The following is a 20,964-nucleotide window of genomic DNA, read 5'->3' as shown; positions in this document are numbered from 1 at the left end:
ACTTTGCCTGTTTTTTAACATGTGCAATGCCTTTAGAAGATTTCATCCTTGAAGGCACCCCAAGAAATACTGATTGGTTGATTGATTGACTGATTGATTGATCAATCAACCAATATGCTGGCTCAAACGGGGAGTTACCTTCCTGCAGTGCAGTGCCAGCTGGCTCGGCTCCTGCAAGAGGGAACCAAGTCACCATTTCCACATCCCCCGTGGCCGCTTTCCAGAAGAGCGAGCTGCAAGCCTGAAGTCCTAGGGCTCCGTCCATGCGGGGGGCTGAAAGATGCCACTGCAGAAAGCAGCACCCGTCCCAGAGCCTGCTGGGAGTCTGTCTGTCTGTCTGTCTGTCTGTCTTTCTAACACAAATGTTCTTCCCTGTTCTTGGCAGCCACCATATTTCTTTTTGTGGGGGGTCCATTTCCCCCATTCTGTCATGTCACTGGAATTGGGGTCTGTTGCTGCTGCTGCTGCGTTGCATTCCCACCTGTTTCCCTCTTGCAAGGAGCCCTAGGCAGATTCTCCTCCACTCCACTTTATCCTTGTGAGATTGGTTAGGCTGAGCGTCTGGGACTGGCCCTAAGCCACCCCATGAGTTTCATGCCTGCATGAGGACTAAAACTGGGGTCTCCCATGTCCCCAGTCCAGCACCCCAACCACCACGCCACAGTGGCTCTCAGGGCAAGGAGGAGCTAAAGAAGAGCACCAATACAAAAACGCAACCTTGAGGGGTGCTGGCACTTTCTGGCCACTGGGCACCTGTGGCGTTTGGAGAGGGCGTGGGGAGCCAGGAGTCACACCTGAGCAGCAGGCTGTGCTTTGCTGGAAACCCCATGACCCTGGAACTGGCCCTGCACCCAACAGTCAGGGCACGGAGCAAGATGCTTCTGCCTGAGACCAGCAACCAGCTGAGGGAGAGCCGAGCTGCATGTGGAAGGGCAGGCTAGGCCTTGGCACCCCCATCAGCTGCTTCTCCAGAGAGACGCGCAAAATGCACCCGTGTCTAATGAAGCCCACGGCTACACCCGTGCTCCTCCAGGGCCTTGCTGCTCTGAATCTCCCACTGGCTGTAAATGGGGCCCATCAAGCATGCAGATGCCCCCTTTCTAAACCTGAACCGTCAGGCCTTGTGTGGGCCTCATCCTGGGGCAAGAGACCCTGGAGGAAAAGGCTCTGAGACACATCCCTACCTGGACATCAATCAAGGGAAAAAATGAGTCCGTTGACCAGTCAATACGAGGCCTGCTCTTTTATGGTTAACTCAAGCATGAAAAGAGCTATCTTAAGCCTCCGATGGAGGTTTCAATCAGGGGAGAATGCAGCCTTTTAAAACCGGAAGAATCAATAGGCTTTCTAACCAGCATGGGGAAAAGGGTTTGTCTTCCCCTCCTCTTTCTCTTCTTCCGCCAAGTTCGCCGCTCCAGTATTGATGGGCTTTTAGCTTGTCACTTTTAATATAAGTGACAGCTTGGGGCACTTGCACAGAAAAGATGACTTAAAAGAGGCATTTGTCTCCCCGCACCCCATCCTGACCACTTCAGCTTGCCTGGGATCCACAAGCCCCCAGAGCAAAAGAAATGTACAAACGATGGCCCGAGAAAGTGACAAATCCACATGGAGAAAGGAGCTTAACCAATCACAGCATCTGCACAATCAGTGGTCATGTTGCACCAAACGAGAGCTGAGCTGCCGTTTCTCAAGAGAAAATTCTCTAAGAAAATGGCGGGCGCCTCTCTCCATCTCTCTTCTGATCGCCTTCCTAGAGCAAGCAAGCTGCCTCACAGAATGGCCTCCGAGTCTTAGCCACCCTTTGATGGAAGTCAAACAGGCAAGCAATGTCCAGAGACAACCCCAGCTCAGGGGCATCGCGAACTTTAGAACATTAACATTCCTGGAAGGTTGCCAAAGTGCCCTCTTGCCGTTCCCACACGTGGGCAGAGCAACTGAAAGCGCTTTCGTCACGCTTCTCCAGGGGAAAGAGAAATTCTCAGACTGCTTGACCGTCTCTTTCTCTCTTTGTTGCTGCAGCAAAATATGATGGGGCCCCGGCCAATTTTCACCATGTCCCATATTGACTGCCATTCTCCCAGATTCAGTAGCGCTGCGCCAAAAGCCCTCTTCAAGGCAGTCTCGCTTTGCTGTTTTGTTTGATGGCTTGCTTGCCTCTTTCACTGGGATGCTGCGGTTTCTGGAGCCATTTCGCAGGGTGCAGACCATCTGTGCTTTCCTCACGGCAAGCCTGGGACTCGGAGGCCCATGCGCTCCTTTTTCCCCACTGTCCCCCACTCTGTCCTTGCCACATCTCCAGTGGCTGGAAGTCCTCAGAAGGCACCGGGGGACTTGGCCAGGGGCTCCTCTCTCAGCGCTGTGTCTGCTGAGGGTCTGCAAGCTGCGCGAGGCCTTTCAAAGCACACAGGCTGCAACACCAGAAGCTCCTCACGCTGCTTCCAGGCCTGCAGAAGTAGCCAAGCAAAGCCCCAGTGGGGGAAGTCCAGCTAAGCTCCCTTGGGAGGCTTGCAACATTTTTAGACAGCCGCAGAATCTGCAAGCTCAGTGCAGGGGGAAAAGTAAGAAGCAGAACGCACACCTCCTTCCAGGAAGGAAAGGAAGCACTGAAGGCCCGCACTCTGGAGAAATTCCTCCAAAATCCTCTTTTCAGCAAAGCACACAATTCAGGCATCCATTCATTCATAAAGGCTTTTATACACTGTTCACTGAGCTGGAGGCTCTCCAAACAGTTTACAACAAGAAAAAGAAAACCAATACAAAAAATAAAATCAAATAAAACATTAATTGACTTGATAAAACAGGTAAGCCAATGGCAATGTAAAATACAATATAATATGAGCCAATATAGGCTTTTCCTCTTTAACAATTAAAATACTGGGCAAATAAAAAGGTTTTAGCCTGGTGCCAAAAGGCATATAAGCTCCGCACCAGGCAGACTACAGGGAGCTAATTACATAGCCAGCGTGCCACAGCTTAAAAGGCCCTTCTGCTTGTAGTCACCTTCCTCACCGCTTCCAAACAAGGTTTATGGAAAAGGACCTCAGTGGATGACCTATCAGTCCAGGTAGGTATATACAGGAGGAGACATTCCTTCAGATAGTCAGGCCCTAAAGTGTATAGGGCTTAATATGTTAATGTAAGCACCTTAAAATGGGCCCGAACTTCAACTGGTAGCCAGGATAAATGATAAAGGACTGGCATTTTGGGATCTTTCCTTCCAGTCCTTGTTAGTAGACAAGCAGCCCTATTCTGTACCAATTGAAGTATCTGGACTGTTTTCAAGGGCAGCCCCACACAGAGCACTTTGCAGTAGTCCAGACACAAGGTTACCAGAGTGTGGATAACAGCTGCTAGGTTCTGCCTGTCCAGGTAAGGATGTAGCTGGAATTTCAGCCGAAGTTGATAGTAGGTGCGCCAGCTGGCACAAACTCCTGAGCTGGTTGCTAGCCACTCCTGTCAGCCCTGTCAGATGACTTCCAGAGTCCTGGCCATTGTTTTCCTTTCCCCCAACAGAGGGTGGCCTCTCCCCATGGCTCTTACCAATGCCAGAAATGTCATAGCAATCTCCTCTCCCACCCTTCCAAGATGGAGTATCTTAAGTGCTCCTTTGCCACAGGCAAGAAATCCACAGGTGTGTTGCAAAACCCACAGAATTACCTGCTTCTCCCCTGGCAACATAAAGAGATGTGAATTATTTTCCCTGGTGTGAATTCTGCTGGAGAACGAGCAGGGCCATGCAGCAGAGGCAAAAGAGTCACGCCATGGAGGGCTGTGTGGGAGGTGCCAAGAGCACCCCAGGAGGCCCAGCAAGATGCGGGGGGCAGACCACCGCACGCTCCGAGCCCGTCAGCGCTGCCCTGCTCACTGCAGAATGGGAGGCACGACGCCAGTGGTTTGGGGAAGGGGGTCTGGGGCCACGCTCTTTTCTCAGCTGCACGCTCCCCGGCCAGTGCCCATGAAAAGGCGCTGCTTGCTCCTTCCTAAGGGGAGTCTGAGGCAGCAATGTGCTGCAAGAGGCAGTTTTAGATAAGGATGGATGGAACTGCCATGTGTTTTTCATAGGAATTCACCAAAATGTCATACATGTCTTCATATTTGCGAGAGCCGGTACAGCGCAGTGGTTAAGAGTGTGGGTCTGGGACTCAGGCGATCTGGGTTCTAGTCCCTGCTCGGCTCAGCGCTGGAGCCACCTGGGTGATTTTGGGCCAGTCACAGCCTCTCAACCCAACCTACCTCACAGGTTTGTTTTTCTGAGGATAAGATTGAGAACAGCAGGAGCAGAATTATTAAGCAAGCCTTCTTGAGTTCCTTGGAAGGAAAAAAAGTGGGATATAAGTATAACACAGAAATATATGAATTTGTAGTGGAAAGAATTTGAGATCTCAAAGGTTAGAATGGAAGGACCATAATGTGGGACATTCACAACATGAGAAGCCATGGTAGTTTTTCTCCATTGTTGGTCTGTTGGCCTGTTGAACCCAGTTGTGGTCTTTCACCATGGCATGTTTGCTCTTTAGAAACCATGATAAGAAACAACAGTTTGTTCAGTGGTTAGTTCAATGGTTTCTCATGGCCTGTTGTTGTGTCTGAACCCAGGGCCATGTTGCCTGAACTCAGGGAAGCCACAGTTTGCACAAGAGAGGTGGCATGGGGGAATGCACCATGGTGTGCACCCCCTGGCTGGCCACAGCCCCCACCCAGCTGCTTTTTGCCCTGCTCCTAACACAAAAGGGGCAGCGGGGGTGGGGAGGCACTGTGATGTGTACCCCCCCCCCCCCCCCGGCCCCCCCCCCCCCCCCCTTTTTCCCCCCTCCCCCGAAAAAAAGGGGGGGGGGGGGGGGGGGGGGCCCTGGTGTTGTCCCCCCCCCCCCCCGCTGGGCACCGCCTCCCAGTCGCTGCTTCCACTGATGCAGGAACAAGAGTGAGGGAAGGACCTGGGCAACTCTGCTCTTCTCTCCGTGCTGACCAGGTGATCACCTGCTGCTGCCCCCGCAAAGATCTCTAGGGTGGGAGCCAGGGAAAACAGGGAGCCCTCTGAAGGGTGCCCCCAAAGGTAGCTCCCCTTGAGGCTCTCAGGTGAGCAGCCAAGCAGCCCTTTGGCTCCAGCATCGGTGCCAAGCAACCACGGCGCAGACAAGTGCTTCTTCGTGTGGTTTCCCAAGCTCAGGCGCGCCGTGCTGGAGTGGCACCGTGGGGTCCAGATGACACAGCCAACCAGCCAGGGAAGAGAGCACAGCTGCCTGTTATGCTGGGGGCACCTGCCCAGGGGGGGTGCACCTTGGGGAGGAACTTCAAAGGCAGAACAGGTGAGGCCCAAAGGCAAGGGCAAAATCCAGACTGCCCACAGCCAGTGCCATTGAGGCAGGGTGGAACCCGTGGTGGAGGGAAGGTTGGGGACGGATACCTGGGAAAGGTGTGGCATGACTGCAGGCAAGTCCTTGCTGGTTTCTTCACTTATTTATGCAGCTGGGCATGTAATACTCTATTGGCGCTTCCGGCTTTTTGTGCGCAACCTGACTTTGTTGAGCAAGGTCGCTCCCTGGCTGAGCCTGACCCAGGCAGGTCGGGAGAGCCATCCAAGGCCATATCCCCTCTCGTGCATGCACCGGCTATGTGGCTGGACCTCCAAGGCCTCAAGGACCCCCAGGGCAGCGTGGTGTGCGGTCCATCCACTGCCTCTGAAAGAAGGCTGTGTGTTGGCTTGTAGGCTAGCATGCTGGTAGCCATGCTTGCCTTATCCGACATCGCCTTTCCTCATTACAGTATTGAACAAGAGCGTTCCTCTCATTCGTCTTCTGCGTGTTGAAAAATAGATGCATAAAAAGCCCAGGTGAACACAGCGCTGCCCAATCCGCTAAGCGTTTCTCTTTGTTTATGGCTACACTAAATTTAACAAGATGAATACAGCAAATCATAATATTCAATCAACCAGATTAAGAGGTACCAATAAGTCCCCTCATTTCCATTCATTGCTGAGCACATGATGTCTCCAAGTGGAACGCTGAGGCTTCTCACTGGATAAAAGGGTCCTGTGTGTGTTTGCACAGCCTGTCGCAGAGGGTCGCTCTCCAAAACCCACCCTCTATTTCAAGCAAATGCAGGAAGCAGGAAGCCTCCCAAACGGAAAGGCTGCTGACAGGAATGCGGCCACAAAGATGAGCTTGAATCTTTGTGTGAGGGTGTTTGATCCTGGATCACAGCATCCCTGGCAAGTTTCGGCTACGTACAACTGAGTCAAAATTACTCACTATTTGTTGAAAATGGTTTGAAGCTTGTCACAACAACACCACGCCGTGGCCTTTTATTTCAATCTTCCTTTTGTGGGTCTGGGCATGTCTGTCAACGTTTTAGGTTCTTTGATCTGCGTTTCTCCCATTTGGAACTTAGTGTTCCTATTGTTAAAGCGCATTTGTTTTGGCAGGTGTTCGGAGACCCACCACGGCTTGGTTCTGCAAATGTTAATTCCCAGTGGGCAGATTCGCATGACATGAGAAATATATTTTTTTTCTTTTTTAAACTTTTGTCCATCTATTGTGTCTTCCAAACTCTGTCATGGTAATTCACTGTGGTACGTCTGGTTTTTAGGAGCCACAGACAGTGACAGCAGCGCCCATGGGATGGACTGCCCCTCTGCCGGGCCGCATCCTCACTCCCCCTTGCCAGAGGGGTGCTGCTCCTTCACTGGAAAGTTTCTCTGGCAAGCCGGAGGCGGAAAGGTGGGCAAGACCCCCCAGGCATGACCGCTGATCAGAAAGGCAGCCAGGCACTCACCTGGTTGGGGATGCCCATCTGGCAAAGTGGGGATTGGTCGAGCAGTGCTGCCACTGACTGGACACCGCAGCCCAGGGAATGCTCGCCCTCCTCCTCAGTCGTGCGCATGAGGGCCTTCCCTCAGGCCTGCACGGAGGCCCAGCTGACCCCCGCCCTTTGCCTGAGGGTGGGTCCAGCACCTCTCCTCCAGCTCCAAAGGCCCCCTCTGGAGCAGGAGGCCATGGGAACAGGAGCCCCATCCACTGCCCCACTTCTGGGAAGACACCATCCCTGCTCTCCCTCTGGCCTGTTCGCTATCTCTGGCTGTGTGGGCTGGGGAAGCGGGGGGAGGGGGCAGGCACTCCTCTCTCTCTCACTCACACGGACACGATCCGCAATCCATGACCTAATATATTTCGCTGCAGGTAGGAAGGGAGGATTGCAACGAAAGGGCCTGGGCACAGAGCCTTGTTCTCTCCCATCGCCTGCCATTTCCCCTTTAACAAGTTTTCTTTGACTTTGATTTTAATTAGAAGTGCCCTGCTCCTCAGACGCTGGAGCCGTGGTGGCAGTGATGTCATCAGCAGGCTCTCGGAGGAATTTTGTGAATGTCAGCAGCTGAATGCACGGCAGCTTTCTGTGTTGACAAGGACAAAACAGGCTGCTTGCGAGTGAGCACTCAAAGGGGAGAATCTACAGCACCAACCTCCACCTAGGTCGCCGTTGACTTTGGCTGATCCCAGAGGGCCAACTATGAAAAGCAACCCGCTTCCAAAATGTGAGGCCCTGGACTGGAATGTTACCAGGATTTGTCAAACCATACAATCGATTGCTTAAAATGGGAGCAGCTCAGAAATGCATGAGAAGCTGGAAACTTCTGCCCAGCTCTCTACTCAGCTCCAAAGCTCACTGCTACCTTGCCGCAAGCCGCTTCCTCTCAGCTGCTTCCTCCTTATAGTGGACCGCAGGTTCTGCTCTCTATTTTATCTTCAGAAGAACCCTGTGAGGTGGGTTGGGCTGAGAGTCCAGGACCGGCCCAGAGTCACCTCAGAGCTTCATGGCCAGGTGGGGACCACAGTCTAGACCTCCCAAGTCCCAGCAACGCTCTAATCCCCACGTCATGCCAGATAAATTGTGGGAACAAACCAATCTGGGTATCATTGTGCCGTGTGATTGCAACCAGTCTTCATGTGCTGCCTTGCTCATGTGACTGGGCATCAGTGGCGGGATCAGACCGAGGGTCCATCTCTGCCAGCATTCTGCTCGCACCGTCACCAACCGGAAGCCCCACTGGAAAGTGACTTACCAGCACCCCCACCCATGTTCCCCAGCAACTGGGGCACACAGGCACACTGCCTCTGATCTTGAAAGCAACGTAGAGCCATCGGGACTAATGGTCATTCATAGCTTTTTCCTCTGTTTTGGTCTGTTCGCCTTTCAAGTCCATCCAGAGCAGTGGCCACGACTGTATCTTACAGAAGTGAATATTTCCCCCATCACTCATGGCGGGGGGGGGGAGAAATGGCATGCCAGCACAGAGGACTGCAGGGAGTGGAAAGACGCCTTCAGGAAGCACAACCCACCCACAGACCAGCCCCTTTCAGCCTTGGCACTGCACCCCCCCCCCCGCCACGCCTGCCTAGTGGAATGCTGCCGCTATGTGCTGTGCGGTTGTCTCTACTCTCCACAATGTCCTATCCATGACAGCTCTGGGCAGCTCTTCCAGGTGGGAGGCAGTGACTCCCTGGACGGAGTCAGCCCGTCTCATAGCTGGTCTGCCTTTAATTCGCCTGCCTTCAACTTTCCCTGGCGTGATTGTCTTCTCCAGGGAGACTTGCCCTCTCATGATGTGGCTGAAGTAGGGCAGCCTCGGCACTGTCCTTTTTGCTTCTAGCTTGGTATGATCCAGCACCCCCCCCCCGGTTCGTCTTTCTGTCAGTCCAGGATATTTGCAAAGCTCTCCTCCAGCACCGTGTCTTGAATGCATCCATTTTCTTCCTGTCAGCTCTCTTCACTGTCCAATGTTCACACCCATCCATAGTGATCGGGATACAATATTGTGGCCCTGATCTCCAGCGAAGTGTCCTTACACTTGACAATCTTTTCAAGTTCCGTCTTTGCTGCCCTTCTGAGCCTCAGGCTTCTCCAGATTTCTTGGCTGCAGTCCCCCTTTGAACTGGTGACTGAGCCAAGGCATGTGAAATCTTTCAAAATTTTGATTTCTTCATTATTCACAGCAATGTTTTGCAATTCTTCTGCGGACATGGTTTCTGTTTTCTTACTACTCAGCTGCAGTCCTGCTTTTGTATTTTTATTGCACTGTTATCTAGCTGTCCACCTGAAGGTGAGGTTTACCTGAGAAGGGGCAGGATTAGTAGCTCTGATACAGGCACTATTTTCTTCCCTGTCCATCACACAGGAGGGGGCTCTGTGTTGGTTCACCTGATTGGAGGGACTATATATTATGGTGGACAGGCAGTGTGAGCACCCTGAGAGGATGCATCTGAATCGACCTTTCATCACTGGCTGGCACAAGGGTCAGGCATGGGAGCAGTTGCGGCCCCTGGAGTCTTTGGCACCTTGAACACGGCCCCGGAAAGGAGGGATGGAGCAGGCAGAGAGTGTCAGCTCCATCGCACGACTGGGTTGCAGCTCAGTGCCAGACACCCCGCTTGCACTCAGAAGGTCCCAGCGCAAGCTTCAAGGTCCAGTGTCTCTGGACAAGGCTGGGAAAGCACATTTCTGCCTGAAACCCTGGAGAACAGGGGTGTTGATGGGAAAATCTGTGCTTCCAGCCCTCGAGCCGGGGTAGTACCACCCAACAGGAGAACGAGGGAGCATTCCCCAGCAGCTGTCTTCTCCATGATTTGGCTGCAGGTCTTGTCTGGCACCACTGGCGAGGTTGCGCCAAAGCACTGCCTTGCATCTCCACCCCAGTGTGCGGCTGGGTGGACGGCGGAGCTCATGACCATGACGGGGGATGCCAGCAAATTCTGCAACAGACCAGAGAATTCTGCAATCTGACCTGCAGAGTCACCAAGGACCTAGCCTTCTTCACATTGCTTCGATTACACAGATATGCAAACTGGTTGTCAACCTTTGGGGAGATGGTGCTCATTGGCCCAATCCTCGCACAAGCCTGCCTTTGTGGGAGTGTGCACTCACTCTGATGTGCATTCCCCCAAGAGAGTGTTATGCTACTGGGCGGCTCTAGCACACATTTAATGCATGCATACATACAACAACAATATGGATAAAAAGAAGCAATTCTGTTAATGAGTGGACGGTGGGATGAAGGACAACCTGTGAGACATGGGCAAAACAGATTTTTAAAAATCCCTGCACACGACCACATCCAGATGGCTCCGTGGTGGTGCGTTATGTGCACACACAGTGAGGGTTAATGGGAAGTGGCCATGCGCCCAAGGAATACAGACTCAGCACTGTGCAAGCTCCAGTTCTGACATTTTTTTAATGCTCCAAGGTAAACTGGAACAAAAATGGGGAGGCAGTGAAGTGCTGACTCACAGAACGACAAAAGAACTGAAGGGGAGAGGTGCGTATCCCTAGAAGGCACCAGTCTGGTGCGCCCTGCAGTGTCTCATTCCAGCCGAAGCTTGAGGTCTCTTCAGGTGGGGGTTGGGTGGGCTGCAAGATCCCTGAGCAGGGCCCTGCAGTGGCTGGTAGGCCAGGAGATCAAAGCTGGGAGCAGAAAATCATAGCAATCCAACATTGCCCTTCTGTATCTGCAATCCAGCAAATTAACTTTGATCCTCTCCTTCTGATGTCACCAAGCAGGAAAGGAATCTGCTAAAGGCCAAGCAGAGCCGTGACAATTAGCGGCGGTCACTCAATGATGCTTTGAGCAGAAATGCGCTGTGGCGGCTCTCCCTGCCGTGACTCAGATCTGTCAGATGTCATTACCGAATGGCAGGATTAACTTTTGCGCAAACCTCGACCCTTGAGTAAAGCAGTAATTAAGCAACAACCTGAGGCATTTGCCCAGAAAACACCAGCAGGTGGGACCCAGTCAGGAGCTGTGAAGCACAATGTCCTGGTCTCACAGAACATCAGAGGAGCGATGACTTTCCCAAAACAGAGAAAGGCCCAGCAGGGAGGCGAGATAACGGGCTGGCTTTCCCTCTGGGGAAGAGGCAGAAGCCTTTGGAAGGCAGTGAGAAGGTCGCTGCCTGAGAGCTAAGACAGGGGGAGACCAGTCTGGCCCGTTCACCCTCCTTTGGGTCAGCCTCTGACTCTCAGCCTAGCCCTTTCTCTCTCTGACTCTCAAAGGCTGGTTTGAAGGGGAGGGCTTTTTAAGCCAGCTTGGCTTCCTCACAAGAGGAAAAAGGGCAGGAAGAATATAGATGCAATGTTTTAAAAAGGGAACCTACCTCATACTGGGTCCATCTGGCTTCATATTGTCCACAGTAGCTGGGTTTGGACACCATGATATGTCATGGTGGATTTTTTTTATCATTCTTGGTCTGTAGTGTTGTACAAAGCCAGTCATGTTGTCTCTCCGGGGTAAGTTTGGTCTTTAGAAACCATCTTAAGAAACAAAGGTTTCTTCTATGGATTCTTCATATCAACATGACCTGCCTTGTTGTATGGACCCAGGATCATGGTGTCCACAGTCTTGGATTACAACTACCACAGAGTCCTCTTGAAAGAGAGGCAGCTGCAAGAGCCACTCCACCCATCCAGTCTGGACAAATGAAGAAGAGGCAGGTGACGCAGGCAGAGAGCAATGCACCTTGGGATTGAATGTTGGGCACATTGACTGGTGGGGTATGTGCCAACAGTGGGAAGACTGAGCAGAGAGGATGGAAACCACGGTAATATAGAAAGCACTCCATTGTCTGTCAGGCAGACCATGGCAAAATCCATGAATGCTGGTAACCACTGGGTTGCTTGTCAGGTTGTGTGAAAGCTGCTTTGGAAAAGTGGGATGAAGTGCAGTGAACACACACAAACACAGTTTCTAGCCTGTGAAATGCTCCACCCTCTTTGACGCACAGAGAAAGGACACCCCCAGCGCGCCTTCTCTCGCCTCCCTGTAAAGTGTATAGTTACGGATTTGTTCCCCCAGGATTCAGTCAAGCCCACCACACCTCGGTTTGCCTTGAAAGCCAGGCATGCCAGCCTTCCCGTTCCAGCTCAGGGGTCCGTGTATTAGCACAGAACTACTTGCTTTTCTTTATTTGTCCCTCTCCCTTAGCCAGGTGGCTCACACGTTGGTCTTTCTCCAGATGTCTCTGCGCACCTCCTGCTCTGCCCTTGAGGCCTCTCTGATGGGCCACCTTGCTCATGTCCTGTTCCATCCCTGTCCTACCTGGGCAATCAGCAACATGTTCATCTTTGCCCCCTAGTGGTGATTTAACCCAAACCAGATGCTGCTTCCCGGCTTCGGGTGGCTTTTCCCAAGGGTTTGGTGTAAAGGCTGTTCTGCAGCCCTTTATGCACTGAGTGTCAGCAGACTAGTTCCTCTTGCCCAGGGCCAGCTGGTCCCAAAATGTTCCCCTGTGCCTAACAAGGGTGAAGCCCTCTTCCCTGTACCTCCCACCCCATGGAGACCCCTCAGCTGTGGGCCCTGAGCACGGAACAGGTAGCATTTCCGAGAAAACCATCGCAGAAGTCCTGGATTGCATCCTCCAACCAAGCAACCGAAATTGCACCACATTTTCCCCACATCACTGGGGCAGCATGGACCACAACCACAGATCCCATCCCAGCACCATCTCCAAAGCTATCACCATGACTCGTTATACCTTGCCTCCCTCATGCTTATACACTGTGGGCTAGCAAGTAAAGCACTGATTCCCAAATTCAGATTGGATTTTTCCATTTTTTTTTAAGCGTAAGAATTTCCCCTCCTCAAAGGAGCCTGGCCCCAAGTTCCCACCTGAGTCACTCCTCTGGACAGACCTCCTGGCTGGAAGCCAAAGAGCCATGGCCAAAAGCCCACGCAGGGGGTCTGTGCCACGGCGTGGTGATGCCTCAACCCGGAGAGTGACAGACTGGTCCCGCCAGGTCAGATGCAGTGATGGGGGGAATTAACTGCTTCTGTGAAGGGGAGCAAGCAATTCTGGAAAGGGGGCTCGCCCAGAGACGCAGAGGGCCCCTTTGTGGGGACTGGGGATTTAGACTTCCACCGTGTCGAGCTCTCTTTCCTCCACGTCTCCATGGTGTGCACCAGCACTATTTCGTTGCACACAAGTGCACGGTAACATGACATAAGGTATAACAAGATGTAACACCGTGTACTGAAGTCAAGGTGATAGATCATGTATTATTGATTGAATAAAGTCTTATAAAAGGGAAGCATTAAAAAAATCCTTGTCATTTTGACAGAGCCAGAGAGAATGTCTGGCAAATCTTCTCTCCAAGCTGCTGACAAAGGCACTGCAAGACTTGGCTTTCGTGTTTTATTCCCAGCGAGACACTGGTGTTCTCTCGGTAGTTCTGTGCGTGGGTGCAGCTCACTCCACTTCAAACACATATCAAAATGGGTCGCTAATAGCAACAGCGCTCCAGAATGGCTGGATCGCAGCACAGGAAATGGCTGCACCTCCCAGAGGGCTGGCCCTGCAGGCGGGATGGCTGGAAGTGCTCGTGATCCGGATCGGTGTCAATATGTCTGCAGGAGCCATCACTTAAGCGCGCCCTGCAGGCATCCACCCATCCCTTCCTCCCCACCCCATGGCCAGCTGGGTGACGACTGGAGCGTCTCAGCTCAGTTTGCGACCTTGTTGGGTGATGCTGAAGTGCATAATCCCTGCCAAGTTTGGCTTTAGCTGTACACCTCCCAAGAATCCCTGATTGTACCTGAGCTGGCAAAGATATAGCAGCTTCTGGGAGCAGCTGGGTCTTTCCCAGAATAACAGCCGAGCTCCGGCCTTCTCTGTGATGCTCTGCAAGTTTCTAGGTCATTCAACTTGATGTCTGTCTGTCAGATTAATAGCATCTGAACACTGGCATGCAAGGGGGCGGGGTCACAAGAGTGTGAACATGTGTGTGTGCGTACGCTTGTGTGCGTGTGCTTTAATGCATTAAACAGTTTAAATGCATCTCTGTGTTTGATGCCTGTGGTAACATCTTCAGTCACTAGGTGGCAGACATCCCCGACCAGAACACAGTCCAGCCAATCGCTGCAGGTCGAAAACAGGGGAGACTATTACCCCTCAGGGAGCTATAGGGATATGCACTGGCAGGGGCCCTGCCTATGGTGCCAGTGGGTGTGGCTTCACCCATATTTCACTGACACAATCATAGAATCATAGAATAGAAAAGTTGGAAGGGTCCATGGAGGCCACCGAGTCCAACCCGCTGCTGTTGCAGGACTCCAAGTCACACCATCCCACTCAGAGGGCTGTCCAGTTTTTAATGTCTCCAGTGTGGGAGCGCCCCCCACCTCTCCAAGCTGGTTCCACTGTCATATTGCTCTGAAAGTGAGGAAGCTTTTCCTGATGTCCAGTCTGAATCTGGGTTGTCGCAACTTGACCTGATTATTCCATGTCCTGCACTCTGGCATCAGCAGGAAGAGACCTTGAACTTCCTCTTTGTGACAGCCTTTGAGGGACTTATAGAGGGATCTCATGTCCCCCTCAGCCTTCCCTTCTCAAGGCTGAACATGCCCAGTTCCCTCAGCCTCTCCTCACAGGGCAGTGTTTCCAAACCCTGGGTCATTTTTGCTGCCCTTCTCTGGACCCTTTCTAATTTACCTGCATCTTTCTTAAATCTTGGCACCCAGAACTGGATTCAGTATTCCAGGTGAAGTCTGACTAGTGAGGAGTATAGAGGAGCTGCTACTTCTCACAATTTGGAAGTAATACTTCTGTTAATGCCTCCCAAAATAGCATTTGCCCTTTTGGTGGCTGCATTGCATTGTTGGCTCATGTTTAGCCTGTTTTCCACAATTACTCCCAGATCTTTTTCTTATTCAGTTCTGTTGAGCCACATATTCCCCATCTTGTATCAATACCTTTGGTTTCTTTTTCCTAGGTGGAGGACTTGGCACATGTCCCTATTGAATCTCATGCTGTTGCTTTCAGCCCAGTGTTCATGTTTATCAAGCTCTCCCTTGATCTTCATTCTGTCTTCAAGGGTGTTTGCTATTCTGCCCAGTTTTGTATCATGTGCGATGGTGGGGTTCAGACAACATGACAAGCCATGGTGGATTTTTACCATTGTTGGTCTGTTATGCTGTCTGAACCCAGTTGTGGTATTGCACCATGGTGAGTTTGGTCTTTAGAAACCATGATAAGGAACAATGGTTTGTCCTTTGATTTCTCTGTACCACCATGGCTTGTCTCATCAGAACCCAGGACCGTGGTTGCCATGTCTTGGTTTGTAACTACCATAGAGTTCCCTGGAAAAGAGCAGCAGTTGTGGAGCCACTCCAGCCATCTGGCTTCAATGAGCAGATCAATGCAGAAGAAGCAGGCAAAACAGGCAGGGAGAGATGCACCTTGGGATTGAAGTTCAGGCATGGTGGCTGATGGGACACATGCCAACAGCAGGAGAACTGAGCCGAGGGGATAGAAACCATGAGAACATCGAAACCACTTGATTATAAAACCGTCCCAAGACTATTTGGCAGTGGGTGGTATGGGAAAGTTTAAAAAATAGAAGTCAGTTAGTTCATGGCAAAAAACACCCCGCACAGGGGTGCCTGCCACATTGTGCGAGCCCAGCCAATGTGTCCAGCTCCAACAGCTGTACATGTTCAGCTCCCTCATCAAGAGCAAAGCTAGCATAACTAAGGATGTCCGAAAAATCTGCGGCAGATGCAAGTGCTGATCCATGAATGCTGGGGGAGCGGATTCAGTGGACTCTACATGTTCCTGGGGGGCTTGTTTGTGGGCAAACACAGAAGGCCCAGCCCATCTCTCCCCAACTCCTTGCTTCCTGCAGCAGACCCCCAGAGGCCTCTGAGCAGTTAGCAGCCTGGCTTGGAGTTAACCCCGCGCCACACCAGACCTCCAGCTGGGCTTGGGCTTGAATCGCGGGGCTCTTTGTGAACAGAAGTGATCTAGTCTTGCAACACCAACCCTTTCAGCTGCATCAGCTGCAAACTCTACTCTCCAAGCCACCTTCGGGGGGGGGGGGGCAGGGGTACACAGAGCACCCTCCAGCTGTACTTTAGCTGGAGGATTATCCCAGCATGGAGTACTCTGACCAGCCCATCTCTGACCAGGAATAGTGGCCCATCAAGAGCTGGAATGAGGGATAGGGGCAAATGTCTAATTTTCAAATTGATATGTGAACCAAAACTCAGTTTTTCTTACAAAACTTGAACTTATGTGAAGGACTTCAAAGGACTCCTTCAGTGTAAACATTGTACCAAAAGGTCCGCATTAGTGAGAATAACATGAAGCATGCTTTATATCAGGAAGACTGCCTTGGTAAAATGACCATTTGGGGCAAAATGGCGCATAACATGCATATATTAGGAGAAACACACAAAGAGCGCCCACATTATTGATGCAACTTAAAAAAACTTCTCGAAGTTCAGGTTGAAGCAAATTTAGGAAAGCAACAAATGAGGAAACAGCTTTGACATCCATCGCCCATCCCCATTGAATCACTGCAAGAACTTGGGCCTTCGGGGACAAGGGAGGATCAAGGAGAAGGGAACAGATTGCCCACCCTCTGCCACAGCCCCATCCAAGGCAGGCAGGCCCCTAATTCCTCAGCAGTTGAGCATCACTGTGCTAGACCTACAAGGATATAGAAGGACAAGCCCTGACAGAAATCAGTGTGGCCTCTGTGAAGGTAAGGCCTGTCTTGCTGACCTATTAGAGCACTTTGCGAGTGTCAGTATGCAAGTGGCTGGGGCCGTCTGGCAGACCCTTTTTGCTTAGGCTTCCCAAAGGCTCTTGCCAAAATCCCTCATCAAAGCTCCCTGAGCCAACTCTGCAGCCATGGAGTAACAGAGGAGGTCTCTGGTGGATCTGTAACTGATTGAAGAACAGGAAGCAGAGAGTGGGAATAAATGGCAATTTCTCCCAAAGGAGGAATGTAACCACAGTGGTCCCACTGGGCGCTGTATTAGGGCAAACATTTTTCAGTTTGTTCATAAATGATCAGGAATTAGGAGTGAACAGTGAAATGAGCAGGTTCCCTGATGGCAGCAGATCATTTAGGGTGGTTAAAACATGGATTGCAAAAGTGTTCTAAAAGGATCTCTCCAAAGTAGAAGAATGGGCATCAAAATGGCAAACGTAGTTCAGCGTAAGGAGGTATAAAATGAGACAGGCTGGGGAGAAAAATCCCAGCCTCACATATGCACTGACGGGGCCTGAGTTACCATGGACAAGCCAAGCCACGCAGCTTGGGGCTGCAGCGGACAGCTCCGCAAGAATGTACACTCGTGTGTGGCAGCTGTGGAAGGGCAATTCCTGTGTTAGGCAAAATTAGCAATGGCATTGGAGATAATGCTGTCAATATCATGCCGCAAAACAGAAGAAGAAGGACGCAAGTATCAGCTGTAAAGCCAAACACAACTAGCAAGACACAACTAAGCATCTTTTGCAAGTACCCATCAACACTTAGTCAAGGTGAGCAAGCAGACGTTGTTTACGTGTATTTCCAGAAGGCTTTTGCCGAAGTCCCCCATCAAGGACTCGTGTGCAAATTTAGCAGGCACAGATGGGAGGAGAAGAGCTCTTCTGGATCAATAACTGGTTTGAGAAGAAAAAGCAGGGAACACACTAAATGTCTACTATTTGGGGGGTGGGGTCCATTAGAGAAATTAACCTGCTATGGATTGTATTGTAAAATCAGACAACAATTCTCTTTCCCTTCAAAGAAAAGAAAATTGCCAAGTACACCAGTCACAACCAACGTTCTGCGATTTAATTTACTCAAAGTGCACCAAAGAGATGGCCAGTTTAGTCATGACAAACAGGATTCCCGGTACATGGGAAGCCCACTCTTACGTCTGCGTCTGCGGAGCGAACGGCACTGGGCGGGAGCGTTACGCGGAATGAGCACAGGACCTCGATTCGGTTACGCCGGCGGAGCACAGATTTACTGAGCTTACGCTCTACCCCTTCAAGGCCCCAGAGAGTGCCTCAGACAAAATGAAGGCTCAGGGAGGCGCCCCGATGACTCCGTGGCAGCACATTTCCTTGCAGCTCATACTCGATTCCGTTTGCAACTGCAATGCCTCCCAACTGTTTATTTTCCTTCTTAAAAAACAAAACAACTCCCATCATCTATCGGGGGTCTTCCCAGGTGCAGACCACTAGAGAAAGGGAAGGTAGAGGGAATTTTTTGGCTTGAAACTCTGATTTCTAATAAGGCTTTGGAGCGGAACAAGGAATGGTGTGGTTTTGCACAACAGGCAAACAGACACACAAACAAGCAATGGAGGGAGGCCCTAAGCAAAAGGCTGGCAAGGAAAGGACGGGGTGACACAGAAAGGCCCCATCAGGGAGAGGTGACAAGATGTCCTGTGGTGCACGAACTCCTCCTGGTGCTAGGCAGGTCCGTTGGACACCCAGTCTGGGACCAGACACAGGCCCTTCTGCAGCACCTAATCCTGCCGTCCAGGTTCTGGAGACAGATCCAGCCCAGCCACCAGGTGGTCCCTGCTTTCCCCCTCCACGATTGAGTGTTGGATGGTTTGGGCAGCTCCCCCACCCCTTCATTCTAAAAGGCTCTTAGAACTCAGTTGCTAGCAGGAAGAGCCTGAAGCCGGCCCTTTCACTGTTTGGACCCCACCCCGCAGCTTCAGCCCACCTCCCACTGGGATGCAGCCCCTGAAAGCGTCTTCAAAATTGAATTTTGCCCTCAGGTGAGCAGGGTCCTGGCATATGGGAAGAAGCTGTACCCTTAAGTGGCTGAGAGGTGGGAGGTGGGACTGAGAACGGCTCCACTCATGGGGTGGTCAGAGGGGCTTCATGGAAAGCCCTGTCACTGGTAACTCCCTCAGAGGAGACCCATAGGGGAAATGTTGCTTACATGCTAATGGAGTTCTAGGGAAGCCCAACAGATCCAGGCAAAACATAGAGACATAGAACCAGAGAGAGTCAGAAGGGGTCTCCCGGGTCATCTAGTCTGACCTCCGGCTCCAGCCGGCTGCACTCATGACATGCCTACCATGTGCATGACCAGCCTGTCCTTGAACACCCGCACCGATGGGGCCGCAAGGGCCTCCCATGGAAGCCCACTCCACACCCTCAGGGTCCTGTCAGGAAATGCTTCCTGGCATCCAAATTGCACCTTGGCTCCCTGAGCTTTGCTCCGTTGGAGTGCGTCCTGCCTTCCTCTGCAGGGGAGAACAGGTCTCTGCCCACCTCCGTGTGGCGCCCCCTCACTTAGTGGGTATTGGTAGCAGTCCCATGATAGCCAATTCAATGTGGGAATAGCTTGCATTTCTAAAAGGCCTGTGAATGTGGAAAAATGAGACCCTCACCTCGTTACAGGGTTTCTGCATTCAGACAGGATATAGAAGCCCTGTAAATTTTGCGTCCGACTTTTGACTCCCCATAGTTACGATAGTCCAGATCTCAGAACTGCCTTTGCCATCGTTTCTGTGATCAGCTGTCCCACAACTAGGGGTGCAAGCCTCAAATCTTACCCTTAGAGACAGATTGTGTTCTCAGAGCTGTTGAGAGTGAGCTTCCACAAAGGAAGAAGCCACAATTTGAAATATGTTATATAAATTAAAAATTAGTATTTTGGGCAGGTTGTTTTTCTGCTGTAAGGCAGGCCTGTCCTCATTATAAATTCCCTGAAAATCTCACCAAAGCGCCTTTCGTCTTGTCTTCTGTTGTTTTCTGTTTTTCCACTCCTTCAAATGGGAAGAGTGCTGCGCACACTTCCCCATAGCTAATAGCATGAAAATGTATAATTTTTTGAAAACTACATATTCTCATGTGCACTTTCTTGAAAGAAATGTGCTTTGCAAATGTGGTGGCACCCTTCACAAGCATTCCTTGAAAGAAACCTGCTCCGGCTGAGCCTCACACTTGGAACCGTGAACGGGACATGCTTCCCCAAACATGAATGGCGTGCTTGGTCTGGATCACTAGTTAGCAACGAGCACATCAGATGCACACGCACAAGAAAATGCACGTCTATGGATATACCTGAGGAGTCCCCCGGGATCTTCGGTGGAGGGACATTGACCTCTTTCCGGTTGCCGTCGGAAGTGGCAGGGGGCACCACTGTGCTAACCCCGCTGGGGTTGCTCCTGCTTGTGCCAGGTCCGGGGCCAGGCCCTCTGGGCTGCACCGTTGTGGAGGCAGCCGTGGTGGTGGTGGCGGCGGCGGCGGTGGCGGTGGCGGTGCTGGTCAAGCTATGTAAGCCAGGGCTGGTGGTGCTCTCATACATCCCTGGGAATGTGCTTGTTTCCAGGGGTTCCAACGGACTGGTTGATCCCCACACAATCACCTCGGTCTCCAGGGTGGGCTTGCTGAAAGCCCGCAGGTATCGCTTCCTCCGTATCAAGTAAGTCTGCAGCTCAGTATTCCCATCGGCCAGGGAAGGGTCTGATTTTGCAGGCACAAAGTGCTCAGGCTGCCCGGATTTCCAGAGGAGGTCTGTGGCTTTGTGCAGCCTTCTGGAATGGTACATATTTGGCCGCTGTCCTTTGAAGCGTTCCAAAGAGGAAAAAGCGTGGCTTCCCAGAAGCCCAAGACTCCTCGCATGGTGCCCAGGCCTAAGACTCCACAAAGGGCCGTGGGGGAATCCGTACGGATGAGCAGGTCTTTGCGAGGGCGGAGGCCTACGGCTGTGACCCAAAGATTCGCAGGAGGTGAGATCCATGGCAAGTCGAAACATGGCTATTAAAATCCAAGCATGGCTTCGTACAGGACAACCTGACCTGTGGACAGACAGAAAACCGAGTCAGAAGAAGCAAGTCGACAAAGAGTGAGCCCAGCCGCGGCAGTCCCACTCCGCAGCTGCGGGTGTCCGGCACCTTCGTGGGTTACATTTCCCAGCCTGAGAGGCCCAGTCCTCCTCACTAAAGCTGCTCATTCTGGCATCGGCAGAAATTGTGCGTGGACCACAAACCCCACAGCATCCTCCCAGGCCTTCCTCATTCATTTGCACATCTGCTTGTTTCTTTGTACATTTACGTCTCTCCTTTTAGGCCTGATTGTAAAGCATTTAAAAACCAATTTGGAAACTTTGGAACAAGACTAAGCAACTCCTTCATTTTTGACCATTGGCCATGCTGGATGGGGCTTATGGGGGTTG

At 51.7% G+C, this 20,964-nt stretch overlaps 1 protein-coding gene across 1 annotated transcript in view; it reads right to left on the bottom strand.

Moving 5' to 3' along the window:
• AJAP1 (adherens junctions associated protein 1) overlaps positions 1 to 20,580 on the bottom strand; it is a 58,223-nt gene extending 37,643 nt beyond the window's left edge. The window contains exon 1 of the mRNA XM_044452370.1: positions 19,851 to 20,580. Within this exon, the coding sequence (XP_044308305.1) occupies positions 19,851 to 20,544 (694 nt within the window). The 5' untranslated portion in view covers positions 20,545 to 20,580. The remainder of the gene's footprint in view (positions 1 to 19,850) is intronic.
• Positions 20,581 to 20,964: the final 384 nt, after the last annotated feature.

Source organism: Varanus komodoensis, unplaced genomic scaffold (assembly GCF_004798865.1).
Source record: "Varanus komodoensis strain SLA01 unplaced genomic scaffold, ASM479886v1 scaffold71, whole genome shotgun sequence".
NCBI classification, from domain to species: domain Eukaryota; kingdom Metazoa; phylum Chordata; class Lepidosauria; order Squamata; family Varanidae; genus Varanus; species Varanus komodoensis.
This window is presented reverse-complemented; position numbering and strand designations above follow the sequence as displayed.